This window comes from Penaeus chinensis, chromosome 23 (assembly GCF_019202785.1).
Source record: "Penaeus chinensis breed Huanghai No. 1 chromosome 23, ASM1920278v2, whole genome shotgun sequence".
Classification (NCBI taxonomy): Eukaryota; Metazoa; Arthropoda; class Malacostraca; order Decapoda; family Penaeidae; genus Penaeus; species Penaeus chinensis.
In genome coordinates this window covers 13,363,291-13,391,289 of record NC_061841.1, presented here as the reverse complement: position 1 = coordinate 13,391,289, position 27,999 = coordinate 13,363,291, and the positions used below count along the sequence as shown (strand labels likewise).

Sequence of the window (27,999 nt, the reverse complement as noted above, 5' to 3'; positions counted from 1 at the left end):
CATTTAAACTTAAATCAATAACATAAGCTTTGAAAAATCAACATTAATGCATTACAATCATACGCAGAGTGTGTTAATGTGAATGTACCAATCTTGTGTTATGAAAGTTTAAATTAACAGAACATTCAATAAAAGTAATTTCGAGTAAATGGACGTGCATGACTATAAGTAAATATGAATAAACATTTCTCTTTAACTATGAGTGTTTTGGGGAGATTTTAACAATGTTATCATCTGTTGGCATTGAAATTTCGACATCTGTCCAGCATTCATTGAAAATAAAAACAACATTATTCAATTAAGTTAAGATTAGATGAATTAAAACACTAAAGCAGGAGACTTGTCACCAGTCTGAAAATAGGAAATATACAATCCTGGCTGATTTATTAATAATGAAATATAGGATTTGCTCATGCTGGTAACCCTGAATTTTCCCAGACAATCAAAGTTTTGAAAGCGATTGTGGATATGACAGTTGTAAATGACAATTGTCATTCTGATAGTCAGGTTTGGCACTATCTTTCCTGATATAAATTATAATTAATATGGCTGTAAATTGTAAGAGTAAGCGAGTTTTTACCAAAGAATGATTTTTAATCAAAATTTCACAAGCATTGACTGCATCACTTGAGCATTAAATGAGATATTCTGCCAGTCGTTCCCTGAATTAGTCTTTAGAGTGCAGTATTGGGCAACCAAACTATATAAACAAAACTAGGGTGAGTATTTAATGCCTAAGTGATGCATTCACATGTTTGTGAAATTAGGATTAACCTTCATAGTTTGGTAAGTACTCTGGTAAGTACTCGCTTAATCTTACATTTTCACATCGCTCATTTGATTGCATCCCTTAACCCCCAATAAGAGCTTGGGAATTGTTGCTCAAAACTACCACAATCTCTGTACTACGAAGGAAGATATAAAGATAAAGATAAAGATAAAGATATATAAAAAAAAAAGGCAGCAGCAGCAGCAGCAGCGGCAGCCGCCTTCACATGAAACGTAATAAAAAAATACAAAATGTCTCAACAATAGATAATTCCTTTAAGCTAATACAGCAACAGAGTATTGTAATTTCTTAACAGGTTTATGGCAATAAGTTGTAAAAGTAGACTTCCTTGCCCATCCTATCATCTTTACAATGGTTGACATAGATAAACATCTTACAGCCTTGCTGGATGAGGCCACCTGGTGGAATGGGAGAAAATAGATCAATTCCAGTCTTTCACAAAATCCTTTGTCCAATGTCTCAAGGTGAATACTGATACTGCTTTCCCAACTGGTTCAGTTGTTAAAACTAGTGAGCTTACTATCCCTCTTGAGTCTAAAGTTCTTTTTAAATAACTTATGAGTATTGGGTATACATAATCTATCTGATGCATAGATTTTCAAACTTATTGGTGATAAATGCTTCCCTGGCTTTGATGTTTAATGAAGATTTCACACTGTTCATATCGACATTTATCTGCAGGTTTACTGTCAATATTGCCATAGATGATATTAACAACCTTATTAAATTCATTGCACTATAATTCCTTTTTCTGTTTTATACTCATTCAAAGGAAACACTAAAACCATACTTACAGGTGATTAAAATGGATTAAAAAGTGTCCAACTTCTGGCATAAGTCCTTGAATATCAAAGAATTCCCTGAAAGTACCATTGCTATCAGTTTTCCAGATTGATGGTGTCTGTGCATTGGGTCTTGCCAAAGAATAATTTGATGGATGATTTTCTTTTTCCCCAATATCGCCGATCAATTCTGCTTTGGAAATAAGCTTATTTGTTCAGATTATTCTGGCATCAAGAAAGTTCCCACTGGTATTCACTGCCTTGAGAAAATCACTATTAGTCATTGACACTTTCATGTTTTTCACGTTGTTAAGAAGTTTTATCTTGGCCGACATCGTTTTTACTGATTCGTCCCTCGGCTGGAGCCACAAATTCTGATTCAAAATATTGGCAGGTTTATTCTACAAAGCATCGCCATTTTCTTCCTCTCCAGAAAAGGAACCAGCTAGATCTGGTAATGCCTTCTGGAATCGGCAACGATGGCCACACAGGAACTTGTTAGTGCCAGCATGATTAGGTCAGCCAAATAATCCATAGGATCATTATTACCATAGTCATAATCGTTTTTTTCACTCTCAGAGAGCAATAAATCATGAACAGCACTATATATTTCCTTGGCAATTCCTAATCAGAATTTGTGAAGTTCTTGATAAAACCACTTATTAACTGCAATGTTGGTATTTTTATTATAGACATTGTAATTATTACAATGTCATGGACATTAGTAACGGCAACAAAAGATAACGTAAGACATTTTTGAAAATCATGGAAAAGGGTAAACAGGCAAGACAGTTAGTACTCATAATTGGCTCATTGGTGACTTAGTACAAGTGTAGCCATCTATGTGTAAAAGCAATTAATAAAGTAAACTCACAGTGGGCATGGCATGTACATACATGCCATGCCTATCAGATTTGGGGTAATATGGTTTGTAGCTGTAGTAAATGTAGGCGTAAAGACTGATGATCTCTTTTGCCAGTCATTATAAGTGACAAGCACATGATGCACACTTAATTATTTGACATACATTTCAATATTTTGATGACAGTTGGTTCAAGTAAATCCTTGTGGATTACCATTGTTGCTTATCTACTCTTATATCAGAGACAGGTTCTTGCAGATTGCTACTTACCCTTCCCTATTTTCATATTTATCTTTGTGAAATAAAACACAAAACGAAAATAAAGGAAAAACTGCAAATTTAAATAAATAACCAGCTAGTAGCACTTAACATAGCCTTCTTTCTGTTGCTTCCCTTTTTTTCTTACTATCTTGGCCCATACGTGTATGATCTGATTCACTGATATCCAACATGGCACCAAAGGAGGACCCTGCTGCAGAAACAGTGGGAAGTACGTCAACGGAAATCACTGTAGGCCTGAGGACCAGGATATTCATTAGAGCAGGTATCAAGCAGCCCCAAGTAGTATGATCAGGAACTCACCAGCACAGGTACCAGACACCTTAGGATAATGTGGAAGGGCACCGCTTGCCTGAACACCTGCAGATCCAGTCAAACTCCAGGAGCTCATCAGTGCAGGTAAAAGTTGCACTAAGATGCTGATGAGGACGCCACCTGCCCGGACGCCCATAGATCCAGACGTCTGGACGAGCCCGCCTCTGAGGACCTGGACGTGATCTGCGAGGACATGTGGACAAGTACGCCGCCGAGTTAGACCTGGATGAGGTCTACAAGGAAGTCTAGACATATGAAGACATCTGAAGTCGAGGAGGACCTGTGCGAGACCTTCGAGGACATATGGACCAATGGATTACAGGAAGGACCAGGAAGGAGAAGAGGACGACAAGGATGAACAAGCACTAGGGTGGATCGTGGACAGTGCAAGCAAAACAAAACGATCCATCAATTCAGGTCTAGACAAATTGGTTACCCTTGCAATTAATTGGATGGTGCCCTGAGGGTGAGGCGTGAGTAGGTGGCCAAGCAATATGGCATACACATAATCATGATTTATATAAGCCATTTGAGCAGAAAACCACATGGGCTCCACATATTTAACAACTGGCTCTATGTCAGTTCAGAACTATTGCTTCAGTGAGCGCTTAGATGACGATTACAGCTGATCTCCTTTGACCTTCAGTTTCCCTCCAGAAGTCAACAGGCCCAGATCTCCAGCTTCCAGCCTTGTGTCCTCCCAAGGCTGGCTGGCTGGACACAACACACCACACTCAGCACTGGCTCCTAGACAACACACGGTCTTCATTCTCTATATTGTACTCTAACAATAAAAGAGTCAAGCAGTGAAACACTATTACTGCCTAACCAGTAATAGCCATTGTTTAGAGTCTATTACAGCCTCTTACATGGTTTGTGTACAAATTACCAAGATCAAAGATGTTTCGCCCATCAAAGCAGCCGGTTGAAATTCTGACTTTCTACTATTTTTTAAAGTTCAGATCTAGACTCCTTAGCAGCATTCTTATCCTTTTTATTAAATGAAGGCCTTGGCAATTCATGTTTGATGCTGTCTCACTCCAACATTCCAAAATTCAATTCTGAAAGACATGTTGACCAATCCAGATCGATGAAAGAGCTGATTTATGGAAAGACTAACAGAATATCTCATTGATTGGTTGTAGGATGAAGTAAAATAAATGATGTGAAATCATAATTAACCCAGCATTGGGCATACCAACCTGCCCTCACAATAAGACTTAACAACATTGGTAGCACTCCTGGGAATTCATAAATATAGCCATATGAACTAAAAATTTCCTTACATGGGACAGACCCCACCTGATCTCCATGAATTTCATATGACTTAGTCATGGCCAATCACTCCTACATATATAAGTAGTAGTGGGTGACAGCAGTCTATGCATAAGTCACATGCAAGTCTTTTGAACAAATACCTTACTACTTTTTCTAATAAGACAGTCCTTATAATAGGGGAGGGTATTAAGCATATTCAGGAAATTACTGGGTAAAGCAGGCTTAACAGGATTGAATATAAAAAAAAAAAATGTGCAAAGGCAACTAAAAAAAATGCTTAAAATAAAACTTTGTGAACATATCCACCATCAATGAAAGTTGATGGTGGATAACACCAAGGCAGGACATTGTCAGTATTCCTCCTGTGTTTTAGAAGATTCTACAGGGATAAATCCCCTGACCTGGGTCATAGTGCCACAATAATAAGGTGCTATATAAGGAACTGTTAGCATCCCCTGAAGAGTATATGTGTGACAACACTTGACCTGGCACTCACACCCTCTCATTGCTAGACAGCAGAGGATAAATCAACTCAGTAGCTACAGTCAGCCACCTCCATGCTGCCCTACCATAGAGGGGGAAGGGGACACCCTCAGGACTAGTGCACTGTTCATTACCCCACCCTATGGGAGGGATTGACTAAACTACCAATAGGAATAGGAACAATAAGGATTCACCTGCCACCTGCCACCTGCCATTAAGACAATGATCACAATAGATGTATGACAGTATATGATACAGACAGGGAACTCATGTGACTCGATTATGCATTTGGAAGGCATCTTGTGTATGATAACGTCAGAAGTGTACTTGCAACAGAGCTAGACTAATCAGTGATCAATTTGCTATAGTAATGAGATACGCTGCTGAAAACAGACAGGGCAATACTCGTGAAAACCTTCTTCAGTTTTTAAGGCTAACAAAAACCTTTGGGAATCAAAAACTTGTATTGGAAATTAATACTCTGAACAGTTGCTTCAGAGTATTAATCCTAACACCACAATGTCAGAAGTCTGGTAAAAATAATTTGACTTTCAGGAAAACCACCCTGTATTCCAAAGTTTCATTGTCTTCTTGCATCAGAAGATATGCTCCTTAGTCAATGGGCTAAAGCATCTAAATTAAGCTCACTCCCCACAAATATTCAGAATCAACTTAATCAATTTAAAATTGCACAGAAATTTTCTATTGAGATTGGATGTTCTGAAACTGACTTTCAGTCTTTGCTGTGATTACTGAGTGGGAGCTGAACAATGAACTACACAAAGGCAAGTCTAATCATCCCTATACTGAAACCAAACACTGTTAATATCACCCAATTTCACTAACTTCATGTTTATCCAAAGTTATAAAGAGGACACAAAGCTGGTTGTATACAGAAATGCTAACTGCAACATGAAGTTCATATGAAAGTACAAAATTGGTCTAGCACTACACAAATGGAGTTGGCAGGTATACTCCTTCCAACAGAATTCTTAACCCATTCGCCCCATGTGGCAAGAATACATGCCATGCTCACTGTAATACACATTTATTTATTGTATTTACACATAGATGGCTCTGCAAGTTCTTAATCACCAAATAGTCAGTTATCAGAACTACCTATCTCATCTGTTTAACCATTCCCTTCACTTCAGGAAAGGGTCTTTTGTATCATTTCATTGTCAAAAATATTCAAATGACAATTTAATAATCAAACCTTCAATAACAGTATCGATAGCAATGGTATTAATAAGAAAATCACATTTTCCCGCCAATTCAAGGAATGCGAAAATCAGGATCAGTAACTAAGGCCTACTGATAGACTCTTTGCTGGCTGAGCACATGTGGAGCCATCTGTATGTAACAAAATTCACCAAAAACTACAGGGGACAAAACATAAATCCGGGGCGAATGCGTTAATGTCTCCAGGCTCTGGAGTAGTTTTCTGTGGCTCAAAGTGCTCATTGGACACTTTCAAAACAGATATTTATATGGATACCCTCTCATGTTGATATATGTAAGCATGACCACTTAGACAAATTGAAAAGATACCATAAACATAGATCTAGGGATGCTTTTTGTACACATATTGAAAGGTTCTTATAAGGAATAACTAGTAGATCTGCCAAACTCACAAAGGCCTAAAAACTGTAGCATAAGGCACTACAAGACTGCAAGCTTTCCTATGGGTGGCACTGAAGTAAAACCAGACAGTAAAACATGGTTATTGCCAAAATATGTTTAGGCTACAGAATGTACTGGCAACTGTATGCTGCAAGAAGTGCAAATGAATCTAGCTGCAGACTGTGCAAAAATCTTACTGTTATGTGATACAGCCTTTCAGAACACATAACATGAGGTGTAAAGAACTATTTAACAATTTCATTTCATATGATACATTGGAAGATATACTTATACTAGATCCTAAATTTAAAGTAAAATCATAGCATATTGTTATGTAAATGCAGTGGCAAATGTATATCCATTATATTCTTTTGCATGATGAATGACTTATATTTTCATTTTACTCTGTACAATTACAGTAATCATAGAATACTGTGCTAGCTAGAGGAGGTTCTGCCCCTGGACCCCTCTAGACAATATCTGGTAGTCTGGTACCTTACCCCCCTGACCTGCTGAAGGGTGTGGTCATCCCTCTCTGGAAGGGGAAAGGGGATTGATGGGACTGCTGCAATCAAGAAGCCATTACACTGTTCAGTATATCAGGTAAGTTTCTTGCTCACATTCTTATCGGAGATCATCAGCTACTGAGGCACCAGAGGCCAGATTCACTCCTGGCAAGTCAACGATAGAACATATCCCAGAGCCACTAACTTTGACTATATGGACACCAGGCTCGCTTCCCTCAGGACAATCCTGTACACCAGGTTGTCTCTGTTCGAGACCTAAGAGGTTGTGGCTTAGGCAGGTTGATCAGACCTGTCATGAGAAGGTAGAGATGAGCCAAGACCCATCTTTTACCTTTAATAAGCTTTTAAATTTTTCAAAGTTTCTAAAGAATTTACTCTAGTCTCAAACACTAACTGACCAAACAACTTGTCTACTAGTTTGTGTATTACTATGCACATATGAAAATAGTTATTCTGCACATGCCCACTTTCATGACTGTGATTTTTGATAACTGCAGGCTTTCATTCTATGACTCGCACAGAGAAGAAATGTTTTGTTTATATAACTGTGTTGATTAAGGGCAATCTTTGAAACAATATACAGGCTATGTAGAAGAACTAGACATTCATATCCATCATAGTATAATATCTGAGCTCATCAAGTATCCCAAGTGTTGGGAATAGTATAATTAAGATACTAAGTGTAATGAAAGTCACATAAAGTTTGGTCATTCCATAACCAAACCAATATATCTCAAATTTACAAATTAACCCATTACCGCCAGGGAAAATGAATAAAAAAAAGGGGGAAAATGCTGTGCTCATTTTTTACATTTTTGTGAAATGTCTCTGTAGTCCTTAGCCACAAAGGATCAATTAGTAGATCTTGTGACCTTACCTGATTTCACCTTTCCTTGAATTACAAAATGAATGTGTAAACACAGATTCCTGCAGATTGTAAATGTTGATGTTATACACGACATAAGATATTGCCTTGGCAGCATAGGTTGTTAGGTTGGATGTAAGGTTAGAATGTATTTTATATGGATGATGGGAGTCCAGGGGGCCCTTGCTGGGCAACATAAGCTAGAAGGAAATGTGTAAATACTATGGGGGTTCAAGGGGCAGAGCCCCCTGATTAGGGAAATATATTATTATACCATACTGTATATAAAGTACAGGGTCCAGGGGGCAGAACCCCCTTGCTAGGAAGTTAGAGGGTATTTATGTTTGTGTTTATTCCAGTAGATTTTGCCAAGGATGGGTTGGATGTCCGTGGACTTTTACCCTATAAACGTTCAGTGATGATGAGCTTTGCCATAGAGGCACATCAGTCGTAGAAAGAATTACTGCTATTTCTTCTCAATAGTATTATATTGTTTTCAAGATGAACCAGACTTGAAACAAAAATGAAATGAAACATTTTCACAAATGTCAAAAAACCTGGTCATCAAGACACATATGCAGAGGTTATTGTAAAGAATTATATAACTGGTAAATGATAGTTAAAACACATTAAAGAAGTATAGTGACATTAAAGTAACATGTTAATATCAAATTTGGAAAAGATGGGACTGATAATTACTAAATAATAGTTTTTTACAAGAGTGCAGTAATACATAAACTACCTGACAGATGAGTTATGTGGTCAGAATAGAATTTATTCTCACAATGTAAACATAATGAGCAACTTAAAAAAATTGGTCGACCTTCTCTGTTCTCTGTTACATATCTTCTTTAATGGCTATTTACTAAGGAAATGACACAGAAAAAAAGTGTCCCAATTCTGGGCCATATGATAAAAACAGTTTGCCTGTAATGAATAGAATGATTAAAATAAATCCCAATTCACCTAAGGTATTTCCTTCTCAAAATGATGATAAGAATGTTGTGCAACACATATGCATTTTTTAACCCCATGAATGACAGAAATAATGGATAATAACTGCAAGATTGGATTGCTATGTGAAACAAGAAAAAAAAATCAGTTTACATCAAAAGTTTAGGTGTTATTGGAAATGACATCTAAAACCAAAGACACATTTCTTCTATAGCAATGTTTGTGGATTTCTAGGAATGGCTGGAATAATGGGGGGGGGGGGGGGGCAGTCCCTTCATAAACAATTAATAGAACTTTCACTTACATCATTTTTGATTGAAAACAAGAAGAGATTTATGTAATTTGACTGAATGACTGAAACACTGAATAATAACTGCAAGGTTGGATTACTCTGTGAAACAAAAAATTACCTCAGTTTACATCAAGGTGACCATTTCATAAAAAATTTAGGTATCATTAGAAATGACACCAAACACCAAAGAAATTTTTCTTCTATAGCATTACCTTCACAAACTAATAAAAAGGGTAGTAGAAAGGATATAAAACTCTAAAATTCCAGGTACACCATAACATGTACTCTGCCAGCAGCGAGAAAAAATAAAGCTAAATTGAGGGAGAGGAAAAAAAATTTAACTGAATATAAGAGGTTGATATGAGAAAGGGAAATCAAATGAGCCAATAGGAGTTGCACCTCGCTATGATGTGTCAATAGCCACTTGCAACCAGTCTATTAACCCCTTCCCGATGGGTCACGCTGTGAGGTGTCAAAAGAAACCACTCGATCTGTGACGTGCAGCTGTATGCCACCACGGTGTGCCAGAGTGCTATGAGCCGGTGATTCGGCTGATGTACCGTACTCCCGCCCTCAAAGTCGGTGTGTTGCCATTGATTTCCAGAGCTTAAATTTTTTTTTTTTTTTTTCTTCACCCGTTATCAAGTGGTTAATGCCAATAAGATAGATAATTACATGATAATAGAAGTTAGACCCAAGGGAAGTCAGTTTAAATTCAAATAAGTTTTGTCATGGCTAAGCTGTGTATAAGGTGCTGTTTCACACTTAACACATAAAATATAATGACAACAATGAAAAACAGTGGTTGATAGTGGTTGCAATTCCCGCCAACAGTAACGACAAGGATTTTGACTACTTGCAGGCTGTCCGTTGCAGATTTATTGACCAAGGCAAGAAATTGGTGCGAGATCCAGATATTTACCCGGGCTCTGTCCTGACAGAACATGAGAGGTGAATTCAGATTTTGTAGACCAGGCAAGAGGTAGGGGGGTAGTAGCCCACCTTGAATGAATACATGGAGGATTCTTTGTGTTCCTGGGCAGGGGTTTTCATGAGGAGGTGGTTCACAGGGGGGAACAGCCCCCTACATTGGACAATACAGTGACTGATTCTGTGTACATTATTCATGTTTTACCGCTCAATTTCCCTCAGGGCCAAGATTTTTATTATGGGGGGGGGGGGGAGTTTGCAGCATAATTTCAATACATTTGGGTAGTAGAGAGTGAAAGGAATCCCTTTATACCAAAATCATCACGATCAGTTATGCAGACGTACCTAAATCGTTATACATAATCCAATTAGCCAGTGTTAGTTTATTATTTTAGCAGTAATGTAGCTTAGGGCTACATCAATACTTACTCTGATTAATCAACAAATCTCACTTGTGTCTAAGATACGTGAACAAAACAAATGAAGAATAATTAAGGAAGTTGATAAATAATTAGCTTACCCTGTTATCGTTCCGATCCACCATTACTGACTGTGAAACAATTCGATTTTTCTTTTGTAAGGTTTCCTTCTTTCCTGCTTTCCTCTTATGAAGGCTTTCAGACTATAATTAGTCAGTATTTTTGTAGGGATTCCAAGTTGCAACTAGACAAACTAACGGCGAGACGCAACTCAAAAGGTAAACAAATACTCGGTCGGTTTCTTTCCGATACAGTTGTAATAGAAAACGGCGCCTGAGCTCTTTATTTCCACGTATGACTTTATTCGTTATTTTTTTAACAACGGGGAATATAACTGTTCTGTAAGAATTTCATAGTCATGCTGCTGATTGTGCATATCATCTGGAGTATCAAAATTACCCCAAGGTATTTGAAAAAGGAAATCCCTGCACAGGGGCGTCACTTCATGTTATGAGTTGGGGGGGTGACGGGTAAATTTTCCCTGAAAAAATAATTTTTGCCCTGCAAATCACGAAAAAGAAAATGCTCACTAGCTCTTTATAAGTAGCCTGTTATAAATGTTATAAATCAAGTATGTTATAAATCAAGTATCATCAACAATTAGTTTCATATAGTTATTTATATATCTTGAATACTTATCGGCTATTGAGGCAGATTCCGTAAGAGAATATTTGCCCTGCAGAACTAGATTTTGCCCTGCAAAAAGAGTCTTTTTTAAGAGTTGGGGGGGTGAACCACCCCCCATAGCCCCCCCTTAAGTGACGCCCCTGTCCCTGTACGGTACCAATCTTCCACAGCTCGGCCACACGAACACATAGCCCAGCAGCTAATTCCCAATTGAGGCCAAATATGGGACTTGGTTCAACATACACTCAAAAAGCTTAATTGAACAAAGTGACAGGATGGACCTTCTGGAATACCTCCAGATATGGTCCCAAATTGTGTTGTCACGTAGTCACGTAAGGGAGAGAATAATTGTCACATGGTCACTTCACATCCCTTTGAGCAAATTATACAAGTGTTATATTGAAATGGATTTAATTAAAATGTCTATTGGCACACAGGAATTTTAGGTTATTCTAAATCTGTGACGAGGATATTCATTATATGCAAGAACCATAGTAAAGAAGAAAAAAAATCGTCGTTCATAGGATTATTTGATAATTTCTTAGCCATGTCATACAAAGAGTAAGATATTTCTTGATACACAAAAAAATGCCCCTACTATCCTCTTAGTGACTGACTGTAAAACTTAAGCTTGATACATGCGTAATTATTAGCACACGAGGTAGAGGTAAATGAGTATCCAGTTCCCATGGTTGAGTCATACCGGACAATTTGAGGGCCACTCTCCACGGAGTCAAAAAAAAAAAAAAACTCAAACAATTAATTTGGAAAGAAGAAGAAGAAAAACTAATATGGTGTTTTTCTCACGATGGCCTCCACTGCGTCTTTGCAGAAGTAACTTTCCACGTACAGTTTGACATGAGAGCTCCATTTCAGTAACCACGTGTAGTTCTCCTAACGTGTTTTTCAGTGGTTGCTTTAGACTATCATTTGTGATGTATGAGTGTACTGTGAGCAAGTTTTCTTGTTCCATTATGATATTTCAACTAAAAGTATAGTCACTAATATTCATCATCATCTTCCGAACACTCAGCAGTACCTAAACCAGCTTCCTAGGTTTTCAGCAACTTCATTGGTAAGGCAGAGGTAGAGAGAAATCAAAATATGATCAAAATCTATTTAAATTACAGTATACATGCCCTGCAAAAAGCCAGGGTAAGATGCCATAGCATATATCCAAACTGACTGTTCTATTTTTGTAGAGGGCTGTCAATCAAACACTGAAGGGCTGTGTCATTGTGTTTGCATTATTCACATATCATCTAGTTGTTGTTTTTTTGTGTTGTTTTTTTGTCACTTATCACATTGATGTAATAAAATTGATGTAATCAATAAGTGCTGGTCTCTGGACAGTGCCGTTTGATTGATAGGATGCAGTTTTCGAGCAACAGAGCAAGTAATGTGGAATATTATGCGACTTAGGCGCCTTGCACATTTTGCACCCTGTGCATAATGTGTAGTGTACTGATATTCTGTGCGTACCATGGTTAGTGTAACCTGCTCTCTCAGACAATCCATTATAGACTATGTATAATTTGTCCATATCAAATGTTGCTGCAATACTTTCATAATGCCAGATAGTACCATGTCCATTTTTCTTCAGCTCGAAGACAGCAGACAACGTATTTTTAATTTATTTAAGAAAATGGTACTGCATAGTATGGTTCTTCACGGGGAAGTGCTAGTTCTGCTAACTGGTCCACGTTGCCACAGGTTGATATTCCTATATGAGAGGGTATCCAGTATAGCGACACTTGTATACCTTGCTCTGTTAGGCTAGAAATTGTTCTAAATTAATCTGGGCTTCCTGGTTTTGGGATGGGAATAATGGTAGCTTGTTTCCATTCATGGATGAGTGTAGGATATCCCTGGTTTCCATATTTCTTGTTCTAAATGCAGTAAGTTTATAGAGTGTACCTGTGTTCTGTTAATGAAGTCATGGATTTAGGTCCAGTTAATTTGTCGATATGAACATATACATGTGATCTATATCATGATGCAGTAAGTGTTGTTTCTGGGATGTAAATTGCATCAATGTTTCACATATTGAAGCTGGCAATAGTTGTAGCAGTTTTGGCCTTCAATTCTCAGTGTGACTGTATCAGTTTGATGTATCGAGGGCACCGGACATGCTTAGCTTTATAATTAATCTTGTTAGACAAAGCAAGGGGAATTTGTGGTCTGGATTGAAGCTACAAAAGTCTGCAGCCGAGTATGGTGTTGACCTGGATGTTACGACAATGAATTGACGGGAGGTCTAGCTCTTTCCTCATGACAAGAACTTTAGCAGTCATTGGGTAACCAAGGAAGATTCTCATGGCCTTGTTAAGTAAGACTTCAAGGGGTTTGAGACCATTTTGTGGTCACATACTCAGAACCCGGCTCACATAGTCCATCATGGATCTAACAAGGGATATATACAACAACCTTAGGACTCAGGGAGGCACCTATTTAACACCTTTGTAAAGGTGTTAAACGCTCCGAGCAATGTTCCCTGATGTTTTGAACAATTTCCGGTGTGAAGTGAGAATTGCTGGACATAAGGTGGGGAGCAATCACCAAGATACTTATAGGTGTCAGTTTTTGCAATAACTTGTCCACCTAACCTTGAAATGTATGGCAATTTTCAAAATCTGTAAATATACTTAGTCTTGGTAGGCTTGGTTTCAAGGGAAGCACATTTTTTGCTGAACCTCTGAACACATCCCAATACCTGAATGAGAATGTCATCAGCATAGGATGTGATGCTACATAGGTCTCCTAACTTACAGTTGAGCTTATAAAGAGAGTGCAGAAGTATGTTAAATAGTGTTGGGGACAAAACTCCACCTTGTTGAGTGCTAATTCACCTTGAGCACTGTAGGTGTCTTGGTACCATACCTTTGCTCTTCTCGAAAATAGATAATCCTTTATCCTTTATAAGTGCCTTTAACACATAAAAGAGTAAATTCATGGATGATTGCAACAGGAATGGCTCTGTCGAATGCTCCCTTGAAATCTGTAAAGTAAGAAGACTGTTCGTTACTTCTGATTAGGTATTGAACTAAACACATTTGTGCTCCTTCCCCTTTTAGGCAACCAAAGATTTGATGGATGAATTCGATCTCCGATCTGGTGGAGTAAACGAGTGAGAAGAATTCTTTCACAGGATTAATAGAAACAGAGAAATTGTTCTAAATTAATCTGGGCTTCCTGGTTTTGGGATGGGAATAATGGTAGCTTGTTTCCAGGCAGTGGGCAAGATGAGAGATCAAGATTTCTTCCCTTTACCTGCACCTTTGCAAGCAGTCAGATGATGAACCGCGTTCATGTTGACAAATGTATAAAAGGTATGTATGAGAATGAATATCTTCACAATACAAGAGATGTATTTGACCGGTTTCGACTTTGTCTTCGTCAGAAATACATGTATTTCTGACGAAGACAAAGTCGAAACCGGTCAAATACATATCTTGTATTGTGAAGATATTCATTCTCATGCATACCTTTTATACAGTCAGATGATGTCATAAGTGATTCCATCATCCCCAGGTGCAGTGGATTTGCTAGTCTTAATAGCTGTAAGAAGATCATGACTTGTGAATGCTGCATCAACATCATCTAAAAGTTGGCAATGATAGTCAATTACATTTTCGTATTTTAAATTACGGGAGCACCAGAATAATGGAAAATTATCGAGAGAGGAATTTTCGCAGCATTTACTGAGGATTGACAAAGCTACCCTTTTTGGATGGGGGTGGGGAGTTACAATGTATGCATTACCGTTGATCTTGTTGACTTCCCTCCACACATTACTCATGGGAGTCGTGGAGTCAATCGATTCTGCCTAGGCATACAATCTCAATCAATTTTATTTCGGGATTTTTGTTCAGGCGATATGCTCGTTTGCCTCTGGAGGATGGAACCTACGTTTGATAGGGCCTCTGAGGCGAAGTTGCTTAGTGATGTTACCAATTTGTTGACAGAGTTTTATTAAAATGTTCAAGTCTGATAAGAGTAAAGTCCACAAACCAGCAGTCAATCCTTTTAGTAAACTCATTATGATGTTTAGTAGCAAGATGATAAAGAAGGCGTGGCTAAGATGGGCTTTTTTGGTAGAATGGGAAGGTTATACTTAATGACCAATGGTCACTGACTAAGAATGGGATGACTTTCGCAGTATTAAGGAGTTTGTGATGATTGTATACAACTATATGATATAATTTGCCACCTACATAATGAGACCTTTCTAAGGGGCATAATAGTTGTATGGGTTCGCTGGTGTTTTGGAGATAGTCATTATAAACCTTGCCGTTTTTGCCTATGATGCTCCCCTCAGAGCCTATGAGAGGATGACGATCATTTAAATCCCCACACAGTAAGACAGTATCACTATTCATCATATTGTAAGGATGTCTAAGTCCCACTTCACTATCATGTGGGTTATATACTTTAATGATGGTGATAGTTTTACCACAAAGAAATATTTTAACACCAAGATATTCAGCACATGTGTTGTCATGTTTGCCATTGATCACTTTCCTTAATGTAAATACCAAATCCTCTTGTAGAGGGATTAGCAATATTAGGATTGTCATTTGTGTATCAAGTATTTTCTGCATAACGAGCATCAGTTCTGACTTCTTGAGGGCAGCACACATCAATATCAAGATTATTTGGAATCATCGGTTAGCACTTGACCATTTCGAAGGCCCACTGCAGGTTGAGGCTGCCATAGCTCTTTCCTGGAACTGGGATTGCTGAACAACCTGTTGCTGCTTCATAAACATCATCTGCTCCATCTGCCTAAGCAGTATTTGTAGCAGATCCGTCAATTCACTGTTGTACTCTTGCTTGCCCTGCTGTAGTGAGCTGGAATTGGTATTATGGTAGGTGCTGGTGCTGGAGTTGATGGGGCGTTAACTTCTGTTGGTGCTGGTGTTGTAGTCGGTGCCATGGCTTTCTATGTAGGGCCATCACTGTTGACCTCTGCAGGTGTGGGGAATTCCCCCATATCATTAGAACGAGGGGCTGCCTGCTTGTTATGGCTGATTATTTTCCTATCCTTTGGATAGTAAGCGCACAATTGAGAATCTGCATTATGCTCCTGACGACAGTGACGAGGGATAATTTTGTCTTCAGAATTCTTTTCTTTTCTCTCCGTGTCCCCACTTTGAACAATTAGAGCAAAATGGGGTCAGGGATTTGAAGATTGCACACCTAAAGGGTGCCATTCCCCCAACCATTTTAATAGTCTTGGGGATTAACTCCCCCCCATTCGTTATGATGACTCTCTGGGTCACCAATCTTTTCACTTTCATTCACTTGGCTTGTATAACGCGTTCATTGTGCGATGTCATTTCTCCTGTTTCGATTTCCCTTTGTTCGTTCGTGGGGCCCGCCAGCAATATCTGCCTTACAGAGGACATCATACCTGCCCTCCGTTTCCATGGGCTGGTCTGTGGCCATTGTCCCGTTTGTAGGCGGGGTCATTCCCCGAACACAGAGAGCCCTGACTTACATGTGTAAATACACAGCCACACACACGGGTCACCTACGCCGAATCCTCACAGCACATCTATGAGTGTGCGTTATTTTCTTTAACTTTTACATTCACTGTATATTATTTGGGTCACTTTACTGTCAGGCCGTATGATTATATATTATTTATATATGTATTATATTATGTATTTATATATGTATTATATTATGTATTTATATATGTATTATATTATGTATTTATATATGTATTATATTATGTATTTATATATGTATTATATTATGTATTTATATATGTATTATATTATGTATTTATATATGTATTATATTATGTATTTATATATGTATTATATTATGTATTTATATATGTATTATATTATGTATTTATATATGTATTATATTATGTATTTATATATGTATTATATTATGTATTTATATATGTATTATATTATATTATGTATTTATATATGTATTATATTATATTATGTATTTATATATGTATTATATTATATTAGGTATTTATATATGTATTATATTATATTAGGTATTTATATATGTATTATATTATATTATGTATGTATATATGTATTATATTGTATTATGTATTATATATGTATTATATTATATTATGTATTTATATATGTATTATATTATATGTATTTATATATGTATTAACATACATATATAAATACATAATACACACACACACATGTATGTATGTATTTATATATGTAAGTTAATATATATATATATATACACACACACACATACATGTCCATATGTACGTATATGTATATGTGTGTATACACGCGCGTATGGTCAGATGTATGAAACAGTTCAGCTTTGACTGTTATAGATTTGTCACTTTGCGAACACAAAAAGTGTTAATGTTATGACATGCTCAAATATCCACCGTTGTCTATGATATTCATATTAATTTTACAGGTTTCTTAAACCGATAGTGGGATACGGGACTACGAAAATAATTTAAATATATCTCAAATGTCCTGTTTGCAGTGATAATGAAGCATACTGGCTACATCTCGTAAATGTCTTCAAACAGTGGGTATAACAAATGTATACGTTCGAACCACTATAGGGAAATACAAAAATAAGAGATAATCCTGTACCCCCAGAGCAGTTGGCTCGCACTTTTGATTTTGATTTGCAAGTATCGCTTTCAGAAAACTGCTGTTTCATTTTTTTTTCCGCATTTTTGAGGGGTAAGTAAATGTTAACTGATTAACTTCTTGGTATACAGAGAAGCAAATTTTGTTATATAATCTGTGAATAATGAGACTAGTTCTTTGTTTTGAAGTGTTCGGATGTTATGCCAGCAAAAATGAAAATACTCTTTCAAAGTTTACAAGTAGTGAATGTTCAACTGAAAATTAACACATAAAAATATACTAAATTGAAACCAATTACATACTCTAATTCCCATATAAGTTAGAAGTGGTTTCAAACGTAAAATAAATACGCTTTCCTGTTGTATTGACACAGAATTCTTTTCAGACTGAATTTAGGTGTTCAGGTTAATATTTATTATCTGTATGCTTCAGTAAGGAGACAGCATGGCAGATACAAACCCAGAGCAGGTGTGTGTTTTAAGTAAAACAGAAGGAAGTACAAAAGTCACAGACCAAGAGGATACAGAGACTCCAGAGGTTTTTACTGTGACTTGGATGCCAGATGATCATATCAGTGAGTTAACTTATATTTTACAAGGTGAGTTTAATGAAGGATCTTCTGCAGTGAATTGTTATTATTTTGATAGTAATAAATAGCTGGTAAATCATATTGCTACCCATGCCTCTTACATGCTCATCTGGCAACTACACATTATTTACTGCTGCTCTCACGCAATGGCCTGTGTTACTTATGCTCAAGCAATGTAGATCTTGTAGACCTTCATAGCAATATGCAATTGGTATATATTTACATAATAACTAATATAAGGAAAATTAGATTACAGTGTCAAAAAGACAATTAAGAACTACACTCTGATACAAGAAATAATATATACAGGCAAAGAATAATGTAAAAAATTAAGAAAATAGGTTTTGCAGAGACTGTGTTTAAGATAATTGGGTGGGAGTCTCCCAGCTAGGGAAATGCAGTGATAGGGAAGAAAGATGGGGGAAACCCCTAGATTAGGAAGGATATTTACATTTTTTGATAGTTGGTAAACCAGTTAGCATATCTTTGAATGTAGATGCTATGGTAATTAGATAATTAAGTTTCTTTGGGGAAAAGTATTATAAAACTAACCTAAAAGTTACTTTCTCTTTTTTCTTTAAACCATATATTTAGAGTCTGTACAGAATAAGGGAATGAGGCTTTACTTTATGTAGTTTTTTGGCTTCACCACTGGAAAGCTCAGATTTTTTTTCCGAATAATTATAAGTATTTTTGAAGATAGAGATTTTGAAATTAAATTAAAGTAGATTTTAAAAATTGCAAGGTCAATATCTCAAAATATTATTGATGTTCATGGTTGTTTTCTTTACACATCATGCAGATAAGCTTATTCAGTACACAAGAGACATATAAAATTACAAAGATTTCCATCCCTTACATCACTGGTGAAAAGCATGATAAAGTTTATATGTGGTGTGCCATCAAATAAGGAGCTAATCCAGACTCTGCCTTGCCAGAGTCTGGTTTGATTGATAGTCTTTGCTAGGGAGCTGGAGGCATAGAGGCAGCTGCTATTGCTTTACAACATGCCATTGTCAAGATATGAAACCTCAATATAACACCACAATGAACATGGATTTCTTTTGTAAACCTCAATTTAACACCACAATGAACAAGGATTTCTATTGTAACATTTTTTAGAACTTTACACTTTCTGCATGTCAATAATATTAGCTTTGGTGATTTTTTTGTTTCACACAGTCATCCAATCTTGCAATTTTTATTCCATCTTTCAATTATCAGTGCTGTAATATGCATGAATCTCTTGTTATTTTCCATTGCAAATGATATAAATGAAAGTATTGTTAATGTTTATGGAGTGACCTTACCCCTCTGAGGTTAAGTCCCTATTACTCCAGCTATTCCTAGGAAATCCACAGACAATGCTGTATGAATAAAAAAGAGCCTTCATAACATGGGGGCTTCACCCCCAGACCCCCATCCAATCGCTGTAGCATTGCTCTCCACATATGCAGTGACCCATTTTCTTTATTTCTGAGGATATAGTTTGCCTACACAGATTATTTCATGTATTAGTAAGTGTAGTTTTTTTCTTTGATTATTAAAGTGCCATTACATTTTCATGTAATTGTATACCATAGTATTACATGTGAAGGTAACGCCATAGTCAGTCTGTCCATTACAGACAAATTTTACCTTCCTTATTGGGTTTTGCCCCTGGACCCTCACCTGATTGCTATGGAATTGTTCTCTGCATGGCTTTGTCACAACCTATTTTCTTGATTTCTGTGGTTATCAATATATTTTGCTTACACAGATTATTGCATGTATAATTGAGTGTAGTTCTTTGCTTTGATTATTTTATTGCCATAACATTTCCTTAAATGTATACATGTTGCACAACTTTCTTGTGAAAGTAACACTACAGTAGAAGAAACGTGTTATATTTCCAGTCATTTTGTCTATTACAAACAAATTTTATCTTGTACTACATGGCTGTGGAAAATCAGACTTGTATACTTTTTGTTGTGCAATTACCCAGTGCCATTGGCACTAGGTATTTGCACATTTCACTGTAGTTTTACTTTGTGAATTTTGCTTACACATATATGTCTCTGCAAGTGCACAGTCACCAAGTAGCTGTTGATGTCATTGCTGTTATTGAGATTGGGATTATTATATTGTTACAGATACTAATAAAAAAAAAAAAAGAATTCCAAAAATCAAGGAAAAGGGTGAATAGGTATGATCAGGTAGGACAATTAATTGACTCCTTGATGACTAAGATCTTGTGGAGTCATCTGTGTGTAAGCTAACTTGATAAATTGAAATCACATTGGACATGGAATGCTTTTCCACATCACTGAAACACATTTGTTATCAATAGAGTTCTTAAACATTATTAGCTGAAAGACAATTCTCATTAATTTGCCAAAACTAACCTTGAGTATGATATTACGATTTTAATCTAAAAAGTTGTTTGGTAACATCTGCTTAATAAAGGCCTCCAACATACAAAAAGTATAACTTCTCCTATCCTTGTCTTGCATTAACCATTGTCTTCAATGGCTTCTGTGTCTACTGCTGGATCACCTGAATACTCTGGCTAACTTCCATTGCCACACCTCTGTATCTGTAAAAATAATTTTGTTCAGAAAAGTCATGATGATCTGATTAAATATCAATCAGTTCTGCATAAGTACTAGCCCAATTTCCTCAAGGCTTCCTTAGTTTTCCAGATTTCAAATTTGTTTTATAGCCAGGGACACTTCACAGTGATTGCCATCAAAACTACTTTTCAGGCTAATTTCATTTGTTGATGAATAATAACCAACAGGTGCCCAGATGGCAAAAATACATAACATATCCTTTGTGTTTTCTTGTTTATTTCTTGTCATTAAACATGGATAGCTCATAAGTGCTTAATCACCAAGGAGTCAATTATTAGTCTTATCTATCTCGCTTGTTTATCCTTGATTTTTGGAAAGATGTTTTCAGTCTTTTATTGCTCTTATCAATGTTAACATTATAATAATCATAATATATATGTGAAAAATAACAACAATGATATCAACAAAATTAGATAAAAAAAGGAAGAAAAAAGAAAAAAAAAAGGAAAGGCAAAATCAGGTCAAGCACTTGTGGAACCATCAATGTGTAATTGATTACACAAATGAAAACTACAGTCAACAGTACATATTTAAGTGGCAGCAATGGGTTATATGATACCAAAGATAAATCTTTGCAAAGTGACAATGATACTGGCCATCACCTTTAAATGTAATGTATAGTGGCAATGCCAGAACCTCTTTCATTACTTTTAACACAGGAATGAACACCATGCATTTTCAAATTGGCTTTCTTCTTGATTGATATCTAAACTCTTTTTTTTTTCTTTTTTTTTTTTCCTTGATTATATTTATTCTGTTGTAAGTGCATTAATAGACCATTCTTTTTTGCATGTTTTCCAGTCTTTGTTTATTTTGATCACACTGTATTTTTTTTTCTTGCCCTACTTCCCTTTACTCTGATGAATGTAAATTACAGATATTTTTGTGGGAATACAGCTTGTTTAAGATAATTTTCCAATGAGTTTCTGTTTCTTTGTATTTCAGTTCTGTCATTTTGGACAGAGGATTATTTGTTATTTTTTTTATAAGTTACGTTTCATACAGATAATACATTTTACCGGGAACATTCACAAGCAATAAAGTCCTTGTTTATCAGAATTGGTTATTTTACAGATTCATATGTGTTCATATGCTTATTGTCTTGTTTTATAGAAAGTTCATTACACTGGCATTCTTCAAAATTACTAACTCATTTCCTACATCAGAGTATAGCTTTGTGATTCATTAAAAATACCATGTAAAATTTCAGTACTGTTCACTTGATTATAGTCAGACTCAGATTTGCTAATTATATTCATAACAATGCATAACTATGATGTAAATCTTATTACTTTTTACAAAATTTACATTTCTCTTTCAGGGTCACCTGCAGATAGGGTAGAGAGAGTTTTAGTGCATTATGTGGAAGGAAGTATAGAACCAGCTGGATGGCGAGCAATTTGGTCTGTTACAGCCAGACAGTCGAGCTCCTTCCTGAACTTGTATCACTGTGCTGATATCCTTGTGGATGTAAGAATATTTGTATGCAGTGCACACCTGTGCATGGAATATAATTTTCTTTATCCATCTTTTTTCATCTCTTTTTTTTTTTTTCTTACTCTCATATCTATTTTAGTTTCTCTTGGTAGTAATACATGCAAGAATATTGGTAAAATAAAAGAAACAGAAAGATTTTTTATTTTTTTTGTGAAATGTCTCTGCACATAGATGGTTCTGCTAGTGCTTAGCCACAAAGGAGTCAATTAGTAGACCTTGTTGACCTTACCTGATTTGCATTGGCGGAAAAATGTATTTTTTTCTAGTGCTATGAATATCGATGGTGTTATTTTTATTATAAACATTATCATTACTATAATGTTATAAACATTAGTAACAACAAAATTGGATCATGTAAAATATTTTTGTAAATCAAAGAAAAGGGTAAACGGGTGAGACAGGCAGTACTCGTAATTGGCTCATTGGTGATTTAGTACAAGTGTAGCCATCTATGTGTAAAAACAATTAAACAAGTAACAGTGGGCATGGCACGTACATACATGTCATGCCTGTTGGCAATGGGTAAAGACTGATTAGTACAAAAAAATCAATACATATATGTATTTAGGTATGTGTGTGTGTGGCAGAGTGAGTTTTTTTGTGGTAGGTAAGGCTACTATTTTCTTTGTACACAAGATTTAATGCCATTTGTATGCACATCTATTCAGAATATCATATTTGTATGGTATGAATTATTATACTTTTTAATATAGATAAGTTAGTTTATATATGCTTTGTCATATTTTTTTTCATGGAAATTCTAATAATTTCTATACAAATATACTGAATACTTTTGTTTGAGGATATAGGTAAAAATGGTTTGCATAGTTTTGGCTAAATAGCAGAGTGAAATGTGCAGAACCTGATAGGTAAGAAGCATTATTTTAAAGTGATGCAAATACAAAATTAGAAAAGCTTCTAAATCCTTGCTATATAAGAATGTCTTGAAAAAGTGACAACAATAATTTTGTTTCAGGATCATCCACATTTTTGGTTCTGTCATGATTTTTGCTATCATTTGATGATGATCTACACAAAAATTACAATTTGAATTAAATGTTCAGTTTTTAAGGGAGTACGTGGGTTTGGAAACTACAGTACATTTTATCATAGCAAATTGTATAGTAGGAAATATGGAAGTATGCTGATTATTTATTGCTAATTTGTAATTGTGAATAGTGCTTTTGCATTTTAATTAAATTATAGACTTGCCATGTCCACTTTGATTTTAGATTATGGATTATATTTACACGAATGCTTTATCACATCAATTAGTAGTCCTATTTGATCTTATCTGTTTACCTGTTTTCTTTTTTTTTCTTCATAAATTTTTTTTTTTTTTTTTAATCATTCCTATAATCATAATGTCAGTGACAGGGATAACAGTATCAATATTAACACCATTAGATTCCCTTTTTCAAAGTCATGGAGTGGGAAAATGTGAGTGCACATTGGGCCTACTAATTGACTCCTTAGTGGTTGTGAAGCTATCTGCATGCAACAAAATTCATAAGAAACTACAGTTGATAGTGCATATACCCACAGCCAATAGGTTAGAATCATTCAGAGGGGCAGAATAAGTCACAAATTTGTGTTTTGTCTTAGGAGAATTCTTAAGTTCTTGTCTGACCTAATTTAAGTATAGTGGGTATTCCTGCCAAAGTATAAAAATAAGAATAGTAATATGTCATTTATCATAAACTAAGGACTGTAGCCTTTTTATCTGTTGCCACTTCTTTATTAGGCTTTCATACAGAAAAACTGTAGTGTTGACTAAAAATACAAGATAAAATTGTAAAGTTCACAAATAGAAATAATTTGGTGAAAAGGGGTGCTGCTTTTTTCTTTCTCTCTCTTATATATTCTTTTAGGTTCCATAGATATAGTTTTCATATCCCTCACTGTTTGCAGGTTGTAAATGTAAGCCATGAAAAACTACTGGCAGATGTCACAATTCTTGACCCAATTAAGATTCCCAGTAGTGAACATGACCAACAGTTAATCAAGCAAGCAAAGGGGACTGTGGTATGTAGATAATGTGATAAGATTTATTTTTTGTTTTTTGTTCCTTCAAAAATATATAATCATTTAATTTCAGTTAATCAATTTCATTATTACTTTCTTAGTAACATGTATCAAGAATTTTAGCTTTTGGTATCATAATTTTTAGTTGGTAAACAACATTATTTCTACAGATAAGTATACCACTGATGCAGTTGTATCCAATTGCTGATCAAGAGAACTGTTTGATTGATATCAACACAACAACTGAAGTGGTGGAACAAGTTAGGTAAGTTTTTTATTTACTGATACCCTGTATTGTACTGTTTGTTATCTTTTATGGTCTGTTCACTTTGCTGTATATATATAAATAGATTATATGGTTGTTATATAGATAACATGTTAGAAATTCCTTATGGAACTTTTTTTTCTGTGCAAATATCAAAATTCTGTCTTTGTACCTTTGCAGAATAAGCAAGGTAAAGTTTCTCATTAAAGTTTTTTATAATCTTAACAACACTTTTTTTTAAATAGGTATTACAGCAAAAAAATTATCCTGTTTAAATACATTATTATAAACTGCACGTTAGAATTTCAGTTTCTCCTGTAAATACTGACTAAGAAGCATGTATAATCTTATACCTTGTGGTGATTTTTAAGATTGAGCTAATTTGAAGAATAGGAAAATAATTATTTCTTAAAAAAAAAAAAAAAATCTATTCTATCATGAAAAATACATTTTTTTTTGGAAGAAAAAATACATGAAGTAGCACATATACTCAAACATTCTATATTCATATCCTTGACTCTAGTGTGACCTAAGTATCTGTGACCACCTCACCTTGCCTTTCTTACTTATCCTTCTACTTCCATGTACATCTATAAAATTATGAATTTGAAGTATGACTTTTTTTTTTTTTTGATTGACACCTATATGAGCTAAGGCCTTTGAAATGAAGGATTAATGGCAGATAGTGAAAAGTGGATAGAGAGCATGGTTTTAGTGATGGTGAGAGAGAGGGGGGAAAATTGTGTTGTCTTTGGAATACATAAACAATGGAATTTTATACTTCAAATGCTAAAGTTTGTGTAGTATTAAATGGGATTGCTGTCATTCTGTTCTCTCTTGATTGGTGGTTATTGAAGGGTACTCAATTGTTTTCCTGTAGTTAAGGGTGCCAGTGGTTAGTGACTGGTGATATCCTCTTGCCCTAGTAATTGACTTCTCGGTGATTAAGCAAATGTGGAACCATTATTGAGTAGAAAAAAAAAAGGAATGAAAAAAATATAAATATATTATACATATATACATATATATATATATATATATATATATATATATATATATATATATATATATATATATATATATATCGCCTTGAGAAGTCAAATGCAGGTGTCGTAGGGAAAGTCACCGCCATGTCACAAGTGTTAGTGCGCTGAACCACAATTGATTAGCAAGGGCATCCAATCAGGCAAGGGTGAAACTGCCATATAACTTCTCAATAGTGAAGTGAGAGAGGCCTTTGTCCTGCAGTGAAATGAATGGCTGTTAAAAAAAAAAAAAAAATATATATATATATATATATATATATACATACATATATACACACACACACACATATACACACACATATATATATATACATATATATATATATATATATATATATATATATATATATATATATATATATATACACACACACACATATACACACACATATATATATACATATATATATATATATATATATATATATATATATATATATATATATATATATATACACATACATATATATAAACTAAACCAAATTACAGTGTACAGTACATGGATACATGACTCCTGGCATTAGTGGATTAATGTTTTTCAGAATTTTGTGAAGATATTATTTTCATTTACAAATTTTTGGCATTTTCAATTGCATTTTTTTTTTCTTTCTTTCTTTCTTTCTTTTAATTACTGTTATAGCTTAACCTTAATTTAGACATTAAGTTGTTAGGGTATTATTTTCTATCTTTGTCGTAGTATTATTTTGATTATGAATTACATAATGCAATTGTAAAATGTTTGCTTTTTCAGATTTTTCTATGAACACATATGGCGAGCTTGGGATCTAGAAGAAGAAAATATCTGTTACACTAGTTCTCTGATTGCTGCTCGTTTCAAGTTGTATGTAGTTTATTCTTGAAAAGTGATTTGTGAATATGGATTGTTATGAAATGGGTTCTTGTGGCAATGCCTTTGTTGATTTTTAGTCTAACCTTTGATAACACATTTTGATGATCAGTTTCTCTTTATTGTTTTATTACAGATATCAAGATATAGAAAATGGTATCATACCAGCAGCAGTTGCTTCAGAGTTACGAAGTCTAGTGAAGAAGGCACTCTCAGTAAGGCAAGAAATTGAAAGAATTGAGGCTTTGACAGAAAGTGAAGATCCAGACTCAGATGTTGACCAAAGGGATGTTGTTCAGCTCATCAAACTGCACCAACAGATGGAAAAACTTAGGTCACGCTATGATTCTTTGCAAGATCCAGTATTAAGGTGGGTTTCAGCTTACACAATTAATGAGGAAAATTATATTAATTTGATAAATATTATCTGCCTTAACCCTTTGCCGACGGGCATGGCATGTACGTACATGCCATGCCCACTGTGAGTTTACTTGTTTAATTGTTTTTACACATAGATGGCTATACTTATACTAAGTCACCAATGAGCCAGTTATGAGTACTACCTGTCTCACCCGTTCACCCTTTTCATTGATTTACGAAAATATTTTACATTATCTTATTTTGTTGTTACTAATATTTATAACATTATTGTAATTATAATGTTTATAATAAAAATAACACCATTGATATTCATAGCCCTAGTAGAAAATACGTTTTTCCTGCCATTTCAAGGAAAGGTGAGGAAAGGTCACAAGATCTACTAATTGACTCCTTTGTGGCTAAGCACTAGCAGAGACATTTCACAAAAATATAAAAAATTAGCACAGCATATTCCCCATTTTTTATTAATTTTCCTCAGCGACAAAGGGTCAATTTACAAGATATTTGTTCATTGCCTTTAGAATTTGTTTTATGCATTCCTGATAACTTTAAATGTATATCAAATTGAGGTTCTGCTGTTATATTACCAAAATGCTAATCAGTTTTTTTCTAACGTAGGATGCTATCAAGAGACCAACAGGACATTGAATGGTTTGAATGCCAGGACAAAAAGAAAAAGGGATCCCCTATTAAGATAGTTGTGGATTCAATGACCTGCACTGAACTGGCTCTTGAGATGGCAAAATTACCTGACCTCATTAAATCTTTAAAAAAGGTGTTTTTTTGTTTTTTGTTGTTTTTTTTTACACTTTTTGTTGTCATTTATATTTTGTAAGGACATATATTACTATACTGAATTTGCATAATAGTATTACATTTGGAACATCTTGTTATCCTTATGATTTTTTTCTTTTGTTTTCTGACATGTTAGGTGCCTGAAGATATTTCATGTCAGTCTTTCCCAACACTACAATTAGCACTGGATGAGTCCATGAAAGGAGATATTATAGTGCTCCTCAGTGGAACTCATTCACTTCAGCATC

General features: G+C 35.2%; 2 protein-coding genes across 4 annotated transcripts in view; one reads left to right on the top strand and one right to left on the bottom strand.

Moving 5' to 3' along the window:
- The window catches only part of LOC125037339 (TAF6-like RNA polymerase II p300/CBP-associated factor-associated factor 65 kDa subunit 6L), an 82,910-nt gene that overhangs the window by 15,490 nt on the left and 39,421 nt on the right, over window positions 1–27,999 (bottom strand). The window contains exon 1 of one of the 2 annotated variants that reach the window (XM_047630430.1): window positions 10,501–10,702. The exons of the other annotated variant lie outside the window; for it this stretch is intronic. Within the exon in view, the coding sequence (XP_047486386.1) occupies window positions 10,501–10,524 (24 nt within the window). The 5' untranslated portion in view covers window positions 10,525–10,702. Of the gene's footprint in view, window positions 1–10,500; window positions 10,703–27,999 lie in introns of those variants that run through there. 2 annotated transcript variants of the gene reach the window in all.
- The window catches only part of LOC125037338 (SHC SH2 domain-binding protein 1 homolog B-like), a 30,618-nt gene continuing 13,912 nt past the window's right edge, over window positions 11,294–27,999 (top strand). The window contains exons 1-9 of one of the 2 annotated variants that reach the window (XM_047630429.1): window positions 11,294–11,418; window positions 18,127–18,292; window positions 22,217–22,365; window positions 24,304–24,417; window positions 24,588–24,682; window positions 26,480–26,569; window positions 26,712–26,945; window positions 27,575–27,731; window positions 27,888–27,999. The exon at window positions 27,888–27,999 is cut by the window's right edge and continues 33 nt beyond it. In XM_047630429.1, the coding sequence (XP_047486385.1) occupies window positions 18,139–18,292; window positions 22,217–22,365; window positions 24,304–24,417; window positions 24,588–24,682; window positions 26,480–26,569; window positions 26,712–26,945; window positions 27,575–27,731; window positions 27,888–27,999 (1,105 nt within the window). In that variant the 5' untranslated portion in view covers window positions 11,294–11,418; window positions 18,127–18,138. Of the gene's footprint in view, window positions 11,419–17,536; window positions 17,788–18,126; window positions 18,293–22,216; window positions 22,366–24,303; window positions 24,418–24,587; window positions 24,683–26,479; window positions 26,570–26,711; window positions 26,946–27,574; window positions 27,732–27,887 lie in introns of those variants that run through there. The other variant, XM_047630428.1, reaches the window with a different exon arrangement.